At 44.6% G+C, this 21,442-nt stretch overlaps 1 protein-coding gene across 3 annotated transcripts; it reads right to left on the bottom strand.

The window, feature by feature from the left end:
* Positions 1-181: 181 nt before the first annotated feature.
* s1pr1 (sphingosine-1-phosphate receptor 1) lies at positions 182-20,710 on the bottom strand. Of its 3 annotated transcripts, none has more exons than XR_004413226.1 (3): positions 19,899-20,219; positions 17,521-18,806; positions 182-203 (listed from the first exon to the last, which is right to left on the bottom strand). XR_004413226.1 is itself a non-coding variant. In XM_033027926.1 (3 exons), exon 3 carries the CDS (start codon positions 18,733-18,735, stop codon positions 17,614-17,616), a length of 1,122 nt encoding a protein of 373 aa, XP_032883817.1. In that variant the 5' UTR covers positions 18,736-18,806; positions 19,899-20,061; positions 20,433-20,710; the 3' UTR covers positions 17,588-17,613. The 3 variants fall into 3 exon arrangements, 2 of the variants coding, with proteins under 2 accessions (XP_032883817.1, XP_032883818.1); XM_033027926.1 differs by lacking the exon at positions 182-203 and adding an exon at positions 20,433-20,710 and having other exon boundaries at positions 17,588-18,806; positions 19,899-20,061; XM_033027927.1 differs by lacking the exons at positions 182-203; positions 19,899-20,219 and adding an exon at positions 20,433-20,710 and having other exon boundaries at positions 17,588-18,806.
* Positions 20,711-21,442: the final 732 nt, after the last annotated feature.

The following is a 21,442-nucleotide window of genomic DNA, read 5'->3' on the forward strand; positions in this document are numbered from 1 at the left end:
ATGTTTGGGTGGCAGTGGAATGGCATTGTGAACTGTGTAGGGTGGAAATGATCCATGTTTCAGCCTGGTAAATATATAAATATTTGGTCAAGAAGGAACTGCAGATGCTGGAAAATCGAAGGTAGACAAAAGTATTGGAGAAACTCAGCGGGTGCGGCAGCATCTATGGAGCGAAGGAAATAGGCCGAAACCCTTCTTCAGACATAAATATATATTTTCCAATATAAATATTTGGAAAAGATTGACATCGAACTTATAATTGAAGTAGAAATAATTAAACAACCTGGAAATCTTCTCTGTAAAATGTGCCTGAATCTCTTCAGCGCCTGCTGCAATGTTCTCCACTGTTTTGCAATACTGGGTAAAACTGCATGCAACTGCACTGTCCTCTTTCAATCTGCCAGCCAAAATTGGAGGGATTCCTCAGGATGTCAGTCTTTCAATCTGCCGGTCAACATTGGGTGGTTTCCTCGATTCACCTCTTGTCCTAACATCTGATTATTTATGCTGCTGCTTTATTCCAAGACCTCGTTCAGTATTTAAGTGTGAGATTCCTGATATTGAAATTAGGTATTGCACTTGGAGCATAAGATTCATTTCCACACTGAGACAGGAGAGTAACCCAAAGTCTCAGCTGTTTAACAGTAGCACTTTAAGGAAATATGGAGACATTTGTGACAGAGGAGTTTTGTTCAAGTTCATGTTCAAGTTCAAGTGAGTTTATTGTCATGTGTCCCTGTATAGGACAATGAAATTCTTGCTTTGCTTCAGCACACAGAACAGAGTAGGCATTTACTACAAAGCAGATCAGTGTGTCCATATACCATAATATAAATATATACACACATTAATACATTTTGGGGACAGAGATTGATCTGAGTTCCTCTCTGATGAAAGAGTGACCATTGAAGTCATTTTTGACAAAGGGTGTGAAAAAGCTACTTTCTTAACTACTAAACCAGGTTCGCTTCTTAATAAACAGACACCACACAAACTGTTTGGTAGACCAGTTCACAACTTTACTTATTATCGGCCGATGGAAGGGAGGGAGAACTCCAGTCAAGTGACCATTACAGACACTTGACCGTCCTCCGTCCACCACACTGAACAACAGAATTACATTGCCTTAAATAGGGTTTTTTTGTCCCCTTAGCACATTTCACAGACATTAGTCATGGTCAGAGGTACAGGAAAAGGTTTCCACAGAATGCACCACATCAAAGGCCTTTTGTTTACATGTTACAAGATAACATTGGCCATTTGGTTTACGACATTTTATCTTTCCACTTCCCTGTTCCTCTCTCGTCCTTCATAAACATTGGCTATTTGGATAATGCCATTTTATCTTCACAGAGATCACCCTAGCTCTTTCGCTGCTTCCTCGCTGTCATTTGGTCCCTCATAAACATTGGCCATTTGGTTTATGGCATCTTACTTCACAGATATGACTAGCTGTTTCTCTCTTCCTTTCTCGCCTCCTCCCCCATAACATTGGCCACTTTGTTTACGGCATCTTACTTCAAAGAGATCTAGCTCTTCTCTGCTTGTCACTTGGGAGACAATGTTATGGTATTTATTATCTCACACACATCAACCTAAGGCAAGCCTAATTTGACAATAAATATAAGCTGTAAGCTAGCCCAGAAACCTATTTTAATATCTTCTTATATTTTAACTAAAATTCAGCTTCATCATTCCATCCTTTTATCAAATTTTTGATAACAACTACAGTCCTTGCTGAGTACATACGAAAGACCATAAGCATCTCACCAGACAAATTAATAGTACACTAGTAACACAATCATTTCATAGTGGACAATCGTTCCACAAGTCCCTCCAAACATTTTAAATGGCCACCAACCTCCCCCGGACGTGACACTAAGATACTACCATAGGACAGGAAAAGGATCATTAAAATTGCTCAGCCTTTATTCGGCTTCGCTTGGAATTCCCCGTGTGCTGGTGTAACTGGTTCATGCTTCTCTTGTGTGGCACTGCATTTGCAACATAACAATGCCTGTCACAAATATACTGTTTCCTAAAAATACACCAGTGCCTTGGTTGTGGCAAAAACAGGTAGATTTAACTGGCCTTTGCAGACCTCTTACTGTCTGTAGTCAGGGTATCTTTGCTGCGCTTGTCATGTTTGACTTCAATCTTGTTTAAAAGGAGGTGTGTACCATCCTTTAAATGTGGGTTAGTCCGCAAGCTTGCCATTCTGAAGAAAGTTCAGTCCATGTGGGCTGGGCCACCCCAGAATAAAGGGAGCATCAATAGCCCATCATCCATGTTTCCACAAACTGTTCACAGTCTATCAAATGTATCCAGCGACGATGATCTTCAATCTTTACAGCAGTTCATGTTGTTAGCAACACTTGGTTGTTCTTTTCAATACAGTCTCAATTTTTTTTTTTGTCCCAGCACCATCATCGTATAGCTTTTATGGCCTTGGTCCCTGGTTTCCAGCAAAAACTCCTCCAACCTGGGAATGTAGATCTGGCAAGACATGGGTTAATTGCTGACCATACATAATTAGTTAATTGCCCAGGGCCTGTAGGTGGCTTCCCCCCACTCTCCAGGGGGTGGACACAGCAGCTTTTCCTGTATCAATCTTGTTCCCAGCTGAGTTTCTCCAGCACTTTTGTCTACATTTGATCCTCCAGCATTTGATCCTTCCTAACACTTCCCTTTGAATTTATTCTTTAATTCGATTATATCCGAAGAGGCTCTCTCCACCTGAATATTCAATTCTCCAAATATGTTCTCTTCCCCAATCTACTTTATGTTCTCACCTTTCATCCCTCATTGTGAGTTCCCTCAAACCCCCTTTTGTAAGTCATAATACAATTTTTCATCTACCTTCATTTTCCTCAAACAGCCCATGCTTCAAAATCTTTTTGTTTGCTTGCAAACAGTAATCTTGCTTCATTTGCATTTTAAAAGACAACCTCTGTTATCATATCAAAACAATCTTTCCCAAAAGAACTCACTCAGAATCAGTAATCAATAATACATTTTCTTTTTCTCTGTAATTTTGACATTTCCAATCTCATTTAACACTTTAATCGGGATGAGTATTTTTTTTTAACTTGGTTCAAAAGATTTATAATCAACCAACATTTTATCATTCGAGTATAGCTCCGCCCCCCCCCCCCCATTCATGCCTTTTTCTTAACGAAGCACACCTTAAACACCATTTGCATTTTAAAGGACAAACTTCTTAAAGTGACACACAACTTTGCTCATTGCTTTGAATTTCACACATTCCACATACAAAAAACATTGCTTTACAATCAGTACATATACAAAAACATTGTTTTACCAGCAGTATATAATTTCATCTTCAAAGACGTCTCTTTGTAATTTACTTTCCCTTTTTCTGACAAGACTTCTGTTTACCAAAATCTTGGTTACCTAACCCTAATTGGACATTGATCCAGATCATGATTAGTCAGACTCCCCTTGACTTTTCAGTCTCCCTAGCTCTTTCCTCATTTCTCCATCAAATTTCCCTTCATCCCCAATATTTTTATAACATAGTTGCCTGTCAGAAAAAGGATTTACCTCCGGGGTAATTTTGTTTTGCAATCCCCATTGACTCTTTCCACCATCCCAGATGCCTGTGGGTGGTGTACACAGTGAAATTGCTGTTGAATATTACAATGTGCACATTTTTCCTTATTAATAGTGGCAATAAAATGAAGACCATTGTCTGAACTTATGGCAGTAGGTAGGCCAAACCTGGGAATAACTTCTCTTAACAACAATGTTACCATAGTTTCAGCAGTATTATTAGTGGTTGGTAGAGCTTCACTCCACCTGCTAAATAAATCTAAAATCACTAAGCAATATTTATAACTCTGAGCCCTTGGTATTTCAATAAAATCAATCGGTATGCATTCAAACGATCGTGATGGCATTGGCGTCACCCCTGAGGGTATCTTAAATGATTTGCCTGGATTACTTTGTTGGCAAATTTTTACATTCAGAGGCCTGCCACCACATTTCCTTTGTTATCCTATCATTCCCTCCTTACCAGCATGGGTAAGACGGGTAAAAATGTAGTGTACACCAACTTGTCCAAGCGGGGTGTGCTGAATCAATGGCACAGCCCTCTTGTTTCCATAGTTATTATTATATATGAGAGGCGTCCCTCTGTAATGTACATACCTCCTTCATGTTTGGCAGGACCGTTCTATTTGCTAGCATCTGTTTACGTGCTGTCACTACGCATTTGGATGTACAGGCTGCTTGCTTGGATACATTATCAGCAATCTATTGCCTTTTGCTATAGGGTCCCCAGCACCAGTGTGTGCAGTACATTTAACAATGACCAGCTGTTCTGGTAGCATCAATGCGTTAAACAAATTACGCACAGAAAGGCATTCCCGTGCTCCCAATCCTGGGGAGCTTTGTAAGGTCAGAACTTCAAGGTATAGGGATGTTACTGACGGAACTGTCCCAGGTAAAGATGCCATTGCTACTGGTAGGGCATAGGGAGGTGGACATCTCCCAAGATTATCTAACTCCTCATCTTCATTACCAAATAGGGTCGTCGTGCCAGACATGAAGTCTCCTCCAGAGGATTTACCAGTACTGGGTTTATTTTGTACTAACCATCACCCGAAACGTCGCCTATTTCCTTCGCTCCATAGATGCTGCTGCACCCGCTGAGTTTCCCCAGCAATTTTGTGTACCTGTTTCTCACCTCCTGTTTGTCTTTTAATTCTTTCCTCTTGTTCCTCTGCCCACTGGCATTCTAGTTGCAATACGTTCCATCCTTTCCGAGTGCTATCCTCGTTTCTTAACTCTATCCCCTTCATACATACAGCATCCATCCAACTTCAAACTCTATACTCTCCTCATGCTTCTTCACTGCGTCTGCGTCCCATGTTTTAATTCCTTTCTTCCATTTCTTTCCTGCCTTCCTTTCCCATATAAATGTCTCTACATTCCATGTTCCCCCTACTGGCCAGGCTTCATCCCCTAACCGTTTGGTCAACTTGTAACTTAACATTCTAAATTTCTTATTATACTTAGGATTCAAATAACACATATGTTGGACTGTTATCCAGAGCATTCCCCATAGATAGATAGAAAGAGAGAGAAAACAGACTTCTTAATTCCGAATCGTTCCAAATATATCAACCAGGCCGACTCGCTACTCGAGACCCCAGTTTCTCAATTTGGCTGACTTTTTAACCCTTTAATATACGACCCAAGTGTCTCAACGAAGCAGACCCACTAACCGGGACCCCTGTTTCTCAACCTGGCAGACTTCTTAAATCTTTAATATACAACGCCACTTATTTCTGAATCCGACATCTCTTCAGATGTCTCAATAAGCCAGACGCACACCTCAACCACCGTATCTCAACCCGACAAATCACGGATGTCTCAATGAGGCCTATGAGCCCTTAGTAGAGATAGAGAAAAAGAGAAAACAAAGAGAGATAGAAAGAGAAACCGCTCAAGTCCTTCTTAAAAATACATGCACAATTCTGTCTTAAAAATACATACACAATCCCTTCTCAAAAATACATACATAATTCTGTCTTAAAAATACATACACAATCCCTTCTTAAAAAAAACATATAAAGCCTAACTGGTCTTACCTTTGTCTGTTTCTAAGAACCTCGGCAGGGAACCAATTCAATGTCTGCTGAAGGATCACAAACGTTCCCGGGAGTTTCTAGGGAGTCGGTCTTACAAGGGGGCCGATAGAGCTCAGTTATCTCCCTTCCAATCCCGGCAACCTCTGCAACCTCTTGCACAGTCAGCCGTTGATGTGGTCCCAGCGAGGCCTGCATAACTACGCCAATGAAAAAGCTACTTTCTTAACTACTAAACCAGGTTCGCTTCTTAATAAACAGACACCACACAAACTGTTTGGTAGACCAGTTCACAACTTTACTTATTATCGGCCGATGGAAGGGAGGGAGAACTCCAGTCAAGTGACCATTACAGACACTTGACCGTCCTCCGTCCACCACACTGAACAACAGAATTACATTGCCTTAAATAGGGTTTTTTTGTCCCCTTAGCACATTTCACAGACATTAGTCATGGTCAGAGGTACAGGAAAAGGTTTCCACAGAATGCACCACATCAAAGGCCTTTTGTTTACATGTTACAAGATAACATTGGCCATTTGGTTTACGACATTTTATCTTTCCACTTCCCTGTTCCTCTCTCGTCCTTCATAAACATTGGCTATTTGGATAATGCCATTTTATCTTCACAGAGATCACCCTAGCTCTTTCGCTGCTTCCTCGCTGTCATTTGGTCCCTCATAAACATTGGCCATTTGGTTTATGGCATCTTACTTCACAGATATGACTAGCTGTTTCTCTCTTCCTTTCTCGCCTCCTCCCCCATAACATTGGCCACTTTGTTTACGGCATCTTACTTCAAAGAGATCTAGCTCTTCTCTGCTTGTCACTTGGGAGACAATGTTATGGTATTTATTATCTCACACACATCAACCTAAGGCAAGCCTAATTTGACAATAAATATAAGCTGTAAGCTAGCCCAGAAACCTATTTTAATATCTTCTTATATTTTAACTAAAATTCAGCTTCATCAGGTGCTCTAGTTTAGTGTGCAAAAACCAAATGTGACTTTTGGTTTCCTACATTTTTTGAGACTAAAAATCTCTTAATTACTTAAGCCCCTGTCCCACTTAGGCGATTTTTTCAGCGACTATAGGTGACTAGGCTGTCGCCAAAATGGTCGCGGATGACGCCTGTATGGTCATGAGTAGTCTCCTCAAGTCGCCTAAAGAGTCGTAACGTTTTTCTGGTCACCGCTGGATTTTTAAATGTTCAAAACTTTTCGGTGACTGTGGGCTTGCCGTAGCTTGTCTTCTCCTGTTGTAGGTGCTGTCGTAGGTTGTCACCAGGATGACGTAGGTTGTCGCCAGATGACTTTGGTTGTCGCTGGGTGCTGACTTTGGTGAATTCCATTGGGGACTACTTACCTCAAACGGTGACAGGTACCGGCGACTGAATTGTTTTCAGTTGTCGCCGACAGGGTCGTTGCTTGTCGTAGCTTGTCGCGCATGGACGTAGGTTGACTTTGGTTGTCGTGGGTTGTCGCCCGTGTGGTTGTAGGTGTGGTCGTAGGTGTGGTTGTAGGTGAACACCCTAATAGGTCACTGGTTGTCGGTAGCTTGTCGTAGCTTGACCTCGACTAGGTGGTAGGTTGTCGTAGCTTGTCGCACACATTGTCGTAGGGGGGTCCAGTCGCTGCTTTTTCGGCGACCTGCTACGATTGTGACAGTCATCGGCAGTCGCCGAAAAAATTGCCTATGTGGGACAGGCCCTAAAGGAAGCATGTTTAAACTGGACCCACTTGCCACTATATCCCCTAAATACCTCAAAATATTTGCATCAGAGGTAAAGACAACAGCATTGGGAGAATAGGCAATTTACGTTTCCTGCCTTTATGCTGCTTATTAATGTACATGGGTTAATGGGTTTTGGTCAATTCTTTACTTTTTATTGACATTGTAAACAGCTGCAGTGAATGACCTGGCATGTTCTGCGAAGAGCTAGAGACCTGAGGCTGATTTAAGCATTTGTGTTCTACTGTACATGCAGTGTGATTAATTCTGAATTACGATTCACCATCAGACTTATCTGTCTTATACTTTCTCAATTGCACTGGAATCCACTCTTGTACACTGCAAGGGCCTGGAAGAGAGCAGTAAGATCATCCATGACCCCTCTCACCCTGGCCACAAACTCTTTGAAGCACTTCCCTCTGGAATGTGACTCCGGACTGTCAAAGCCGCCACAGCCAGACATAAAAACAGCTTTTTTCCACGAGTAGTTGCTCTGTACTCACAGTCACCTGATTCTGCGGCTTGGCACGGAGAATCTGTAGCCTCCTTTTGCTCTGGTATTTTATTTCATTCACATGTTTAAACTATAATGTTTTATTATTAATGTTTAATGTTTAATGAGAAGATACCAATTTAAATAAAGACCAAAATGTTTTTTTTAATTATGGGTTAATAATTGGAAAGAAATTGATACTTAAATTTTGGAAAAATACAACCATACCAACTGTTAAAATGTGGATTAGGAATATGATGGACGTAGCAAGCCTTGAAGAAATGAGACTCCGACTAATAGATAAATATGACCAATTCTTAAGGAGTTGGTCTCCTTTTATCGACTTTTTGGAATCATGTGATGCAGCGGTACCATAAGGATTGCTGATTTCAGTTCATGACGTGGATAGATCTACATCTCCGAATACAGATTTGAAAAATTTCTCTTTTATTTCTACTTTCCACTTTTCTTTTTTTTTTTTTATTATTTTTTTTTTCTTTTTTATATACACACTTCACGTTTTTCGACTCTCTACCATCTATTTTTCAACTTTTTCCCCTTTCTATTGTTTTCTTTTTCTTGTCTTGCTTACTTCCTTCTCATAACATAAAACTAGAGGTTGTACATAGAATGGATTACGGTATGACACAGTTGGCACCTAAAATTAGGTTCCACTGTACTGTTTTGTACTGTATTAACTTCTAATAAAATAAACAAATTAAAAAAAAAAAAAAAAAAAATATCAGATAGTAAATTAAAAAAAAAAGAGAATCTCTGAATCAAGTAATTAGTATCATTTAGTGAACTATCCACCTAGTTAGCATGCCCCCACTCCGCCCCACACCCCTCTCCCTCCAGCACCATTCCAAACATCTCGGTGGATTGGTCAATCTGGTTCCACAAGGATAAATAACTAGAAAATGGCTGGCCCGCATGGAGACCTGATAGAAGTATATAAATTACTAGACCAAGTGCAGACCCGTTGGGTCTGTTCCCCCAACGTGCGGTTTTGTGGGGGGGGGGGAGGCGGCATGCAGCGTCACACACACTAACTATCCCCCCCCCCCCGCACTCACGCTAATTACCCCCCTTGATATTATATTAATATTATTAATTTGCTCCTTTTATCCCATAACCACCCTATCTACTGACGCATTGCCCCCAACTTGCAGTCACATCTAGAGAGGGAGGGGAGGGCGGGGTTAGAGAGTGAGGGCAGAGAGAGAAGGGGCAGAGACAGAGAGAGAGACAGAGACACAGTGAGGGGCAAGAGGGATGGGGGTGGAGAGGAGGAGAAGAGGGAGGGTGGGTGAGGGGGGAAAGGTGGAGGGAGGAGGGGAGGAGAGAGAGAGGGTGAGAGTGAGGGGGAGGGAGAGGGGGTGCTGAGAGGGAGGTGAGGGGGAGAGAGAGGGTGTGCTGAGAGGGGGGTGAGGGGAGGGAGAGAGGTGGGGAGCAGGGAGGGTGGAGGGAAGGGGGTAGGAATGTGTGGAGGGGAGGGGGGTTTAGGGGAGGGACGGTGGGGGAGGGGAGGAGAGGGAGAAGGAGGGGGGAGAGGGGGAGGAGAGGGGGGGAGGAGAGAGGGGGGAGGGAGGGGGGAGGAGAGAGGGGGGAGGGAGGGGGGAGGAGGAAAGGGGGAGAGAGGAGGAGAGGAGAGGGGGAGAGGGGAGGGGGGAGAGGAGAGGGGGGAGAGGAGAGGGGGGAGAGGAGAGGGGGGAGAGGAGAGGGGGGGAGAGGAGAGGGGGGAGAGGAGAGGAGAGAGGAGAGGGGGGAGAGGGGGAGAGAGGAGAGGGGGGCAGAGGAGAGGGGGGGAGGAGAGGGGGGGAGAGAGGGGAGGAGAGAGGGGGGAGGGAGGGGGGAGAGGAGAGGAGAGAGGAGAGGGGGATAGGGGGAGAGAGGAGAGGGGGGGAGGAGAGGGGGGAGAGAGGGGGGAGGGAGGGGGGGCGGGAGGGGGGGGAGGAGGAGGGGAGGGAGGAGGAGGGGGGAGAGAAGAGGGGGGTGATGGGGAGAGGGGGAGAGAGAGAGGAGGGGGGAGAGAGAGAGAGGAGGGGAGATAGAGAGAAAGGGAGAGAGACAGGGGAGAGAGAGAGAGAGAGAGAGAGAGAAAGAGAGAGGGATAGGGAGAGAGAGAGGAGGGGAGAGAGAGAGAGGAGGGGAGAGAGAGAGGAGGGAGGAAAGAGAGAGGGTGCCTTTTCCTTCAAACAACAATTTGCAGGCAATGCCTTTTTCCTCAAACTAACCATATTTTCATTTTCAAACCACATTATGGGTACTCACAGCTGTGGTGACATTTGTTCAGTGTTATTCAGAGCTCTGATTGAGGCACACTACTTGCAGAGACTGATTGAGGCACACCACTTGCAGAGACTGATTGAGGCACACCACTTCCTGGTTTTATAGTCCCTCCCCCTCCCTCCAGCGGGGGCAGCAGAGAGAATGGGGAATTTTGTAAAAACATTAATATCTCTGTCATTTTTCATCGACGAGAAAAATCCTCGGCACACATGCGGCGGAGGGAGGCTCTGAGCGAGGTGCCCAAAAATGACGGCCGTAGATGGCAGCGTTCTCTCGGAAATCGCAGCACAGAAGGCCAAAAGCGGTCAAGGACAGAGATTTAGTAATATAGATGTGAGGCATAGACAGGGTAGACAGTCAGAACCTATTTACTTGGATGGAAGTATATCAAATATTAGAGGGCACAGCTTTAAGGTGAAAGAGACAAAGTTTAAAGGAGATGTGTGGGGCAGATAAGGGTTGGCTTTGGCATGATGTTCGGCACAGACACTGGGTCAAAGGGCTGGTTTCTGTGCTGTACTGTTCGATGTTCTAAGAGTTCCTGATGGGGTCTGAAATTGTGTGCCAAACAACTGGTCACAATCTTCACCAACATCTTCGACCTCTCACTCCAACAATCTGCTGTCCCTACCCGCTTCAACAAAATCTCCATTCCAGTCCCTGAGAAAAATAAACTGTCCTGTCTCATTGACTATGTCCCAGTAGTTCTAACATCAGCCATCATGTAGGACTTTGAAAGATTGTAATGTCATCTCTGCCAGTCTTCCAGGCTATTGTATCTAGACCCCTTACAATTTGTGTACACCATCTTTCTTGCGCTACATTCAGCTCAGAATCATCTTGACAATAAGTACATTTATGTCAGGATGCTATTCATTGACTCCAGCTCTGCTCTCAACACCATAATACTGAAAAAGCTCATTCCCAATGCTTCTGAACCTTGATCTTGGGCTTTCATCTGCAAATGGCTTTTGGACTTCCTGACCAGCAGGTTTGAATCAGATAGAACTAGTCATAACTTTTCCTCCACTTTGACCCTCAATACTGAGCCCCTCAGGGTTGTGTGTTCAGGCCCTTGTATACATTGCCAACTCGACCTTTAAGTTTGCTGATGATACCACTATTGTCAGCTGGATCAATAACAACAAAGTGACAAAGTACAGGAAAGAGACTGAGAATCTTGTGTCATGGGGGTCAGAACAAGAAATTAGCCCAAAATGTCATCAGGTCAAAATAGTTCATTGTTCACAACAACCCTGTTCTCATCATTGGAGTTACTGAAGAGATGGTCGGCAGCTTCAAGTTCCTTAGCACCAGCAACCTAACCTAGTCCCTTCACGCTGATGCAGTGATCGAGAACATGCATCAGCATATTTACTTTCTTAGGTGCCTGGGAAGATTCAACATGTCTTTGAGAATTCTCTTTAATTTCTACAGATGTGCTGTAGAATATATTCTGAGCATTTACATCCACACCTGACATGCAACTGCTCTGCTCTTGACTGCCTGAACTTGCAGTGAGCATAGAGTGAAGTTAATTTACTACAAATTTGTTAAAGTACATTGTATTCCGATTATTCTATTAACAGAGTGATGACCACAGCCCAGCCCATCACAGATTCACCACTTCCTTCTATCCAGTCCATCGACATGGTGCATGGCATCAGGAAATCTAAAGGACAGCTGCCATCCTGGCTATTCTCTTTTCTCTCTTTTACCTTCTGTGAAATTGAAAGCCCAGACGTTCTGACTAATGGGCCTGTCCCACTTAGGCGATTTTTTAGGCGACTGATGAAAAATGTTCAACATGTTGAATCTTCTCAATGATCATCAACTGAATGTGGATGATCAGCCATGATCACGGTGAATGGCAGTGCTGGCTCGAAGGGCCGAATGGCCTACTCCTGCACCTATTGTCTATTGCCCCTGAACTAATCATCAATTTCACGCCGCCCCCCTTCCCAGAGGTGCTGTCACGTGCTTTTACTCTTAACTCTCCTTATTTGGTTGTTCCATTATTGTTCTTCAATTATTTTTACAGTACTTAAGATTGCATTATTTTGCAATTTTGCATTCGTAATTGTATTTATTGTTATATTTATAAATACCATGCATATACGGTTTAATCTGAGAGCTTCATGTGAACAAGTAATTTCATTGCCCCCTTGTGTATATTCCAAAGACGATCAGGGTTGTAGGTTAATTGGCTTCTGTAAATCACCCCTTCGCTTTGCTCGTGTGTCAGACAACGTTCTGCCATTGCTTTGCCCTTATCGTGTAGGATGCGAAAATGGGATATCATTGAACTAATGTACGGGTGATCAATGGTCGACGTGGACTCGGTGGCCCAAAGGGCCTGTTTCCACAACTCACCCAGAGAGTTGTGAATTTGTGGAATTCTCTGCCTCAGAAGGCAGTGGAGGCCGATTCTCTGGTTGCTTTCAAGAGAGAGTTAGATAGAGCTCTTAAAGATAGCAGAGTCAGGGGATATGGGGAGAAGGCAGGAACGGGGTACTGATTGTGGATGATCAGCCATCATCACAGTGAATGGCGGTGCTGGCTCAAAGGGCCGAATGGCCTACTCCTGCACCTATTGTCTATTGTCTATTATCTCCAAAACTAAAGCTCTAAAACAATAAACCTATCTGAATCTGAAGCTGAATCCGATGTTTCAAGAAATGACAACAGCTCCCCCAGCTGATTATGTAAAGAATTTTCAACTGTCCACACATGGTGAATGCACTGTATGCTCAGCAAAGGTAAAATCTCAAATAAATTTGCTAAAATGTCTCACAATCCTGCTTTATTATTGGGTTCTGCCCATATTAATACCATAACGTTGAAGTTCTCCTGTCTCCCTTTTCAGTATCACAAACAAATTTTCCTCGTACCATGTAGGCCCTTCGACACGCAATGTCTGTGTTGAACATGATGCGAAGACAAACTCATATCTGCCACCACACTCTCCCCCCCCCCCCCCCCCCCCCCCCCCCCCCCCCCCCCCCCTCCCCACCCCAGCTCTGCCCTTGGAGATTAGAGATTAGATAATTCCATCCCGGGTTCTAGCTGTCATCATTTTATATACTTCTCTCAGATCTTCCCTCAACCTCTGGCATTCCTGACGAAAAAATCGAAGTCTCTTCAACCTCCCTTTATAGCTTTGTTCGCTCGTGTGTCAGACGACATATAGCTCGCTGTTGGCTTCTAGAGTTGTCCAACATGTTGACAGTATTGGTTGCCCGACGCTTCACAGAGTGCATTGTGTCGTCGTTTTGGGGGATCGCCACGAGGAGGCTTCTCTCATGGTTCCCTCTTTATCGCTAATAACCTCTGATACAGGCATCATGCTGGTGGTAATAGAAAGGTGTTGCCATGGGCACTCGCATGTGCCCCAGCTATGCCTGTCTTTTTGTCAGGTACGTCGAACAGTCCCTGTTCCAGGTGTACACTGGCCCTATCTTCCAACTCTATCTCCACTACATTGATGACTGCTTCGAGTCTACCTCCTGTACCCATGCAGAGCTCATGGACTTTATTAACTTCACCACTATTTTTCCACCTGCCCTCGAATTCACATGGACTATCTTGGACACCTCCATCCCCTTTCTTAATCACACCATCTCCATCACAGGAAATAGACTATTGACTGATGTCTATTACAAGCCTACTGACTTCCACAGTTATCTGATCTACAATTCTTCCTACCCTGCCTCTTGCAAAGACTCGATCCCCCAATTCCTCCGTCTCCAAGAGTACAAGATTTGGGACATCTCATTGCAGCTGTATAGAACATTAAGCCCCTGTCCCACTTACGTGTCCTAGAACCGCAAATTACGCGACCTCGACTGTCGCGCGAAGGTCGTGCACGATTTCATGCGTACGCACAGCCGTCTGGAGCGCGTGACGTCATTTGAAGATGGACACAAAGCTGGAGTAACTCAGCGGGACCAGTAGCATCCCTGGAGAGAAGGAATTGGTGACGTTTCGTGTCGAGACTCTTCTTCAGTCTGAAAAGAAGGGTCTTATCCCGAAACGTCACCCATTGCTTCTCTCCAGAGATGCTGCCAGTCCCACTGAGTTACTCCAGCATTTTGTGTCTATCTTCAATTTTCTTGGCCCCGCACTGAGAGTAGAAGTGGGGGCGGATTCGGACCGCAACGGCCGTGAGCCCCAGGACGAGTTTGGCGATCATTTGCCTGCTTCTGCTGCTGTTGGAGGTGAGACATTGTGTCGCGCCAGGGTCTTGGGCCTGTCCCACTTTGGCCGTCAGTTCCGCGACAGGCCGTTGGCGTGCGAAGATTTTGTTTGCTACAAAAATTTCAGAGCGCCGCATCAACATGGCTTTTGTACAAGGGAGAATGTGCCTCACGAATTTGATTACGTGTTTTGAAATAACCAAGAAGGTTGATGAGGGCAAGGCTGCAGACATCTATATGGACTTCAGTAAGGCCTTTGAAAAGGTTCTGCATGGTAGGTTGCTCTGTGTAAAGGATATATCACATGGCATCCCGGGAGAGCTGGCTGCCTGGGCACAAAATTTGCCTCAGAAGGAAGCAGAGGGGGGTGGTGGAAGGTTGTTTTTCGGACTGGAGGCCATGGATTAGGTGTGCCTTAGGGTTAGGACTCATTGCTGTTTGTGATTTATATTAACGATTTAGATGAGAATGTGCAAGGCTTGATTAGTAAGTTTGCCAATTACATTAAATTAGTTGGTATCGTAGACAGTGAATCTATGGGAACTTAGGTAACTAACCAAGGACACCGTGGGAATCTGGGGAAGAAATTGTAGGAGCCCTAATGGAGACATTATTAGACAATCGTGAGGAGCTAGGCGATTGGAGGGTGGCTAATGTTGTGCTTCTATCCACGAGGAATTGCAAGCCTGGGAACTACAAAACAGTTATCAGAAATTAAAGCAGGATGTTGATCAGCTGGGCGTGGGTTGAAGAATGGCTGATGGAGTTCAATGTAGATAAGTGTAAGGTGTTGCATTTGGGGAAGTCAAACCAGGTAAGACCGTCACAGTGAATGCTCTCTGTCCTGGCCATGCAAAGTGTTAGAACTCCATGCTCAGAGCTCTCCTGTACAGCATTGAAATCCCTTTTACATTTTCTAATGTAACTATTGGCGTGACCTATAACAAAGGATTTTGCATTAAAATGATCCCTAGATCTATTTCCTATTACTGTATATGTGGAATTGAACAAGCAGATAATTTTCCCAAATAATGTTGAACTTCTTGACAGAAAATGTTCTTGCACAAAAATCATAGCATATTTTTGCCTTCTAGATCCAGTGTGAATCATTTCCCATTGTCCCTGCATATTGGACATCTTCCCTCCTATGAAGATACATTGTTTTACCACAGGATTACATTTTCCATTAGTGTGGAAATCCATTCAGCTACAAATTCCATGAGAAGCAGTTGCCCAACTAAATGCATTTGGAAGATTACTTGTAATCGCCATGTTCTTGGAAATGTATCCCTCCTCCATTGATGCAAAACTATTTCAGATTTTCACATTAATGTTATGCTTTGACACTTTCATGGCTGCATTTGTTGTTTCTTTACGTGTCCCCCTGCATATCAGACCACACTGGAGGTCAGGCAGCATATGTGGAAAGAGAAACAGATGTGACATTTCAGGACAGAATTCCTTCCTCCATTCTACCAAAGGGTCTTCGACCTGAAATATTTCTCTGAAATGATAACTTGATTTCTGTCTGTATCAGTCATCCGTCTGTGATGTTGGCTCGGCTTGTTTGTTGTGTTCCTCATCACTTTTCACTTGGGAGTGGAAAACATGTCCAACTTGGACCTCCCAGATTGTCTTGATGCCGTGCATTTGGCAACCCTTTCATTCTTCCATGTTCTCACTCACTAAATGTTCCCATACACAATAAACCCCTTTACATTTTATCTTCATGGTCACCCTGGCTTATCAGTTCAGAGATACCCCCCTCTTGCAGCTTTATGAACTTATTTTATTTGATTGAGGATAAGAATTTCAAAATATTAAGGCAATTGATTCCCATGACATTTAAAGAATTTAATCTCAATTACTTGGAAAGAAACTTTTTTTTTTCTATGTGTGAAAATAATGTGCGAATTATCCAAAACCACTGTACATCAGGACCAGGAACTGCTGAGAGACATAATTTCAATCATCCCAGTTTTCCAACTGACCAAAATCCACTATACAAAACTGACTGCTTCCATTCCTTCCCAACTTTAATAGTTTTATATGTGAGTGAAGACTTGATTAGTAAATTATTCTCCTATCTATAAAGGGTGCATCGTAATAAATGAAAGCTTAAAACATTTGTTGGGTTTTAAAGTATATTTACATATATTCTGTGTGATTCCATTTGAATGTCATTCTCGCATTTTCAGAATGTCACAATATCCAATTCGGAAGAAATCATGCCATTTAGAATACTTTGTGTCAACTCCTAATTGCATACTTTCAATAATTTAGACGGCTTTTGTTTTGGCAAAACCTAAATACAGTATTTATAGTAATTTTATGCAAATAAATCTGGGGAACTGCTAATTATGTTTCACAATGTTAATAAATTAATAATCAGAGGTTAAGTTCACAATAATCAAAGGGCGGAGTGACACTTTCCATACATTCAAAATTATACAGTTCAGGCCTGTAAGTAACTTTTTAATTTGTGACATTTCAACATTATATTCTCTTTATCTTATTTTACAAAACACGTATGATAGAATATTTTAATACTGTGCCTAGACAGGAATTTAATGCCTGATAATGTTTCTCTAAAATACTCGGCCTCTTAGTAAAAAATGATGAAGCTGAAGCCGCACAACTGGCGGCAGCCACCGTGTCTTCCTGCTGATCAGCGGCTGATGGCTGCTGTCGCTGTTGCTGGGCGGGCCAAAGTCACAAAATTGCCAAGTGTTTGGGAACTTGGCCGTCAGTCCATAAGATGTTCTCCACATGATCTATTGTCCAGGAAACTCTAAAATCTATGCCACTCCTGAAGGTTGTTTGGGACACAGGAGTTAGCATCGTGAACGGTAACATTCTTGATTCCCAAAGTCTTGAGGCTGGCCAAAAATATTGGTTGCCACGTTCGCATTATGGATAAATGCATGTATCTCCCTTTCGAAGTCCCGAGCAACAGTGTCCATGCATTGTTAAGAGTTTGCATTGCTGTTCCTTTGGGAGAATGAAGTGCGGGCTTGGCCACTCCATCCCGGGTGTCTAAGTTTGGAGGTTGAGGATCACATTGCCCCGAGTTGGGATGTGTAGGAAGGAACTGTAGATGCTGGTTATACGCCGAAGATAGACACAAAATGCTGGAGCAACTCAGTGGGACAGGCAGCATCTCTGGAGAGAAGGAATGGGTGGCGCTTCAGGTCGTGAGTTGAGGCGCCGCCGCCGCTGTCTTCGTCTTCACCGCGGCTCCAAGGGGGTGGATGAGGGTTGACTCTGCCACTCCTCCGGGGAGCCCCTCACGCAGAAGAGTTGATATTCCCGGACGACATGAGGGTCTCGGGGGTGCCGCACTCGTCCTTGTGCTGGAGCGACGAGTTGTCGGATTTGCTGCGGTTGAAGTCGGCCCCGGTGGCGCTGGCCGCCGCCTTGAGTGACCAATGGTGGCAGCACAGCAGCCGGGCGAAAGCCCGCCTCATCTCCCGGTTGGTCAGCGTGTAGATGATGGGGTTCATGGCCGAGTTGAGCACGGCCAGCGCCAGGAACCACTCGGCCCGTAACAGCACCGGGCAGCCCTTCACCGCGCACGCCACGTCGAAGAGTAGCAGCACGAATAGCGGCGACCAGCAGGCGATGAAGCCGCTCAACACGATGATGACCGTCTTCAGCAGCGCCAGCGCCTTCTCGTCGTTCCTGCTCTGCCGGACCGAGTAGCGGTTGAAGGTGAGGCGGCGGGTCCTCGACCTCACCAGCAGGTAGATGCGAGCGTACAGCAGCACGATGGCCAGCAGGATGATGCTGAACACGCTGGTGCAGAAGAGGATATAGTGCTTGTGGTAGAGGGGCAACACGGTGGAGCAGTACTTGAGGCGGCGCAGGCAGTTCCAGCCCATGATAGGCAGCCCGCCCAGCAACAGCGACAGCAGCCAGCAGCCGCTGATCAGCAGGAAGACACGGTGGCTGCCGCCAGAGTTGTGCGGCTTCAGCTTCATCATGGTCAGGTAGCGCTCGATGGCGATGGCCAGCAGGCTGAGCACGGAGGCGGCCAGCGCCACGAACATGCTGCCCTCCCTCAGGAACCACTGGGCCGGGGTGAGGCGGTACGTGTTGGGGCCGGACAGCAAGATGTTGACGGTGTAGGCGGCACCGGCCAGCAGGTCGGACAGCGCCAGGTTGCCGATGAAGTAATACATGGCGCGGTGGAACTTCTTGGTCTGCCAGATAGCCAGCAGCACCATCAGGTTCTCCAGGATGATCAGGCAGCACACCACGATGAACAGGATGGGCGTGACAGAGAGGCCACTCTCAGGTTTATCATCGCTGTCCGGCAGCTTGCCCGTGAAATTATAATGTAGTACAATGATCTTCGGGTCCGTGTAACTGGGCTCTGCGGGCAGACCCTGGCCGCCTCTCGCCTCCATCGCTCGCTGTCACGTTGGCGCCTTTTCCCGACTGGCTGTGAAGAGGCGAGTCAGACCAAGGGCATATATACCTGCAAAACCAAATCACAGGGTCAGGTCGCTGTCCGTATAAGATTGGCACAGCATACCCCCCTCTCTCGGTTCGAACAACAAATTGGCATGGAAGGGTCTCGACCCGAAACTTCACCCCTTCCTTCTCTCCAGAGATGCTGCCTGGCTGTCCCGATGAGTTATTCCGGCACCTTGTGTCTCTCTTTGGCAGGTTGGACACAAAGGTAGACACAAAAATGCTGGAGTAACTCAGCGGGACAGGCAGCATCTCCGGAGAGAAGGAATGGGCGACTTTTCAGGACGAGTTTCATCTTCAGGCTGAGAGTCGGGGGGTAAATGGAAATAAGAGATATAGACGGCGATATAGAGAGATATAGAACAAAGAAATGAAAGATATATGCAAAAAAAGTAACTGATCGAGGAAACGGTCCCCGTTGTTAGCTGTGGGAGAGGTGAAAACGAGTTAGGCACAAGATGCTGGAGTAACTCAGCGGGTCAGGCAGCATCTCTGGAGAACATGGATAGGCGAAGTTTCGGATCGGGACCCTTCTTCAGATTAGGGGGAGCGAGGGAGAAATAGAAGCGAAAAGAGGCAGGACAAAATCTGACATGTTGGCTGTTTTGAGGGAACATTTACTCTTAAAACTATCAGCAATTAACCATGCCGCCACGGGGAGGCGTGAGTGCGCCGCGTAATATCAGAAATATGTCAAACATAAGCAATTAAAATCATATATGCAATATATCCACATAATGCACACATTTTGTGGAAGCATATTCGGTTATGAGCGGTGTTTATTTTTGCCAAAATCATAAATATCTTAAAATAACTCACAATATACTACTCTATGCGTATGTTGTAGACATGAAATAGTTTCGTCAAAAATAAATTACATTCCATAATAACCATTAAAACCACAAATACTTAACGTTTCAATTAGCAATATTACATGTTCAGTTAAAAATAAATCGGTTGTCCTCACATAGACAACAAATTCAATGCAACGTATTGCTTGCTAACTGTATCAAATCTCACATGTCGACTGAAAATATCAACCGAAATGAATTAAGTAGAGGAGTAAACAGAGTTTGCTGTTTTGGTGGATATTTACCTTTTAGATGAAAAACCAATAAACAGTTCAGCGAAACAAGACCGTGAGAACGAGATGCCGTCTCCTCGATTCTAAACAATGAAAAGAACCGGGCTCCTCACAGTCCTTTGCAACTCGTGAAAAGATTAGACACATCTGTCCCAGACTGAGGTCTGTCGCTGTCCTAGTCAAAACAAAGGCAACTAAATTGTGAGACTGGGTGTGGACATAAAGATGCACTCAGCTGATAAAAAAAAGTACAAAACAGGAAAGCGCTTGACGTAAAGGTCTGGGAGGGGTGGGGACCAACCACTGAACAGTTAGACCCAGCCGACCACAAGGCTGCTCAGTATTTGAGGCTCTCTATTAAAATTCCCCTCCCCCCCAAAAAAAACCCCAGCACCTCACACTCAATAATTCAGGAATACAAGTTCACAATGTTCTTATGTAAAATCTTACAGTACAATGCAAAATAAGATATTCAGTTTTAATCAATAAGATGCACAACGTAGTTTGAACAGAATAGTGAGGTAAAATATGTTTCCCTGTCCTTACCCAGTGTAGGATGTAGCGCTCTCTGAAGCTGCACTTCAGTGTTGTCGGTCTCACCACTTGTTGAAGTCACTGAAATGTTGAAGAGCCGCACGGGGATTTTTTTCAGCACCACTTGGCAGAGAGACGCCCCCTAGTTCCCTATTTGCTTCAAACAGTCAGCACTAACCCAGAAAGAGGTGGATTTACTCTGCAGTTCTATTTTCCTGTGGTCGGAGGCACCGCTTAACACAATTGGATACATTGAATGTATGCCAGCTCAAGTTTGATGCAGGGGCCCTTCCGCTGCTGGACACGGAGAGGGGGGGGGGGGGGGGTGGGGGGGGGGGGGGGGGGGGGGTGGGGGGGGGGGGGGGGAGGTGTGGTGGAGACGCCCCTTAAAATAAGGGAAGGGATTCCACGCCAGTGGGCCACATGAGTGACAAGAGCGGGGGAATACATTTGTGAAAGTTGATTAATATATTGAATGTATAGCCTCCGAAAATGTCGGATGATTTTTTTGCACGGTTCATGCATTGTATATGAATAAAGTCTATTTTGAAAAAAAAAAAAAAAAATATATATATATATATATAGGGGCGACTGTTCAATCGAATCAGTTTGACAATTCTTAAGGAAGTAATGTATAATATTTCATAAATCTCCAAATATTGAATTCTGTTCCCACCATTTCAGATATTTTAAAAACACTGAATGAATTTGAAACCCTCTTGCAAGTGAACTTCCCAACATTAATAATCTGAAGAGAGACTTTTTTCTCTCTCTCTCTCGTACAGCCCACGATTTAAATCAGTGTTTGTATGGAGCCCCATTCAGTTTGCAGTCTAAAGTACTGAATGCAATTGTGCGGTGGAGAGGCGAGAGTTGAATGGTTGTGATTCTCACTCGCTGACCAAAAGCAGTTCATTTTACTCTACGGAGCTACGGTCGGAGCCCCATTCAACAGGATGCACCGATCCGCCGCTCCACATGAAGTGACTGACTGGATTATTTGAACTGAATGTGAAGACAAG

The sequence above is a fragment of the Amblyraja radiata genome, chromosome 10 (assembly GCF_010909765.2).
Source record: "Amblyraja radiata isolate CabotCenter1 chromosome 10, sAmbRad1.1.pri, whole genome shotgun sequence".
Lineage (NCBI taxonomy): Eukaryota > Metazoa > Chordata > Chondrichthyes > Rajiformes > Rajidae > Amblyraja > Amblyraja radiata.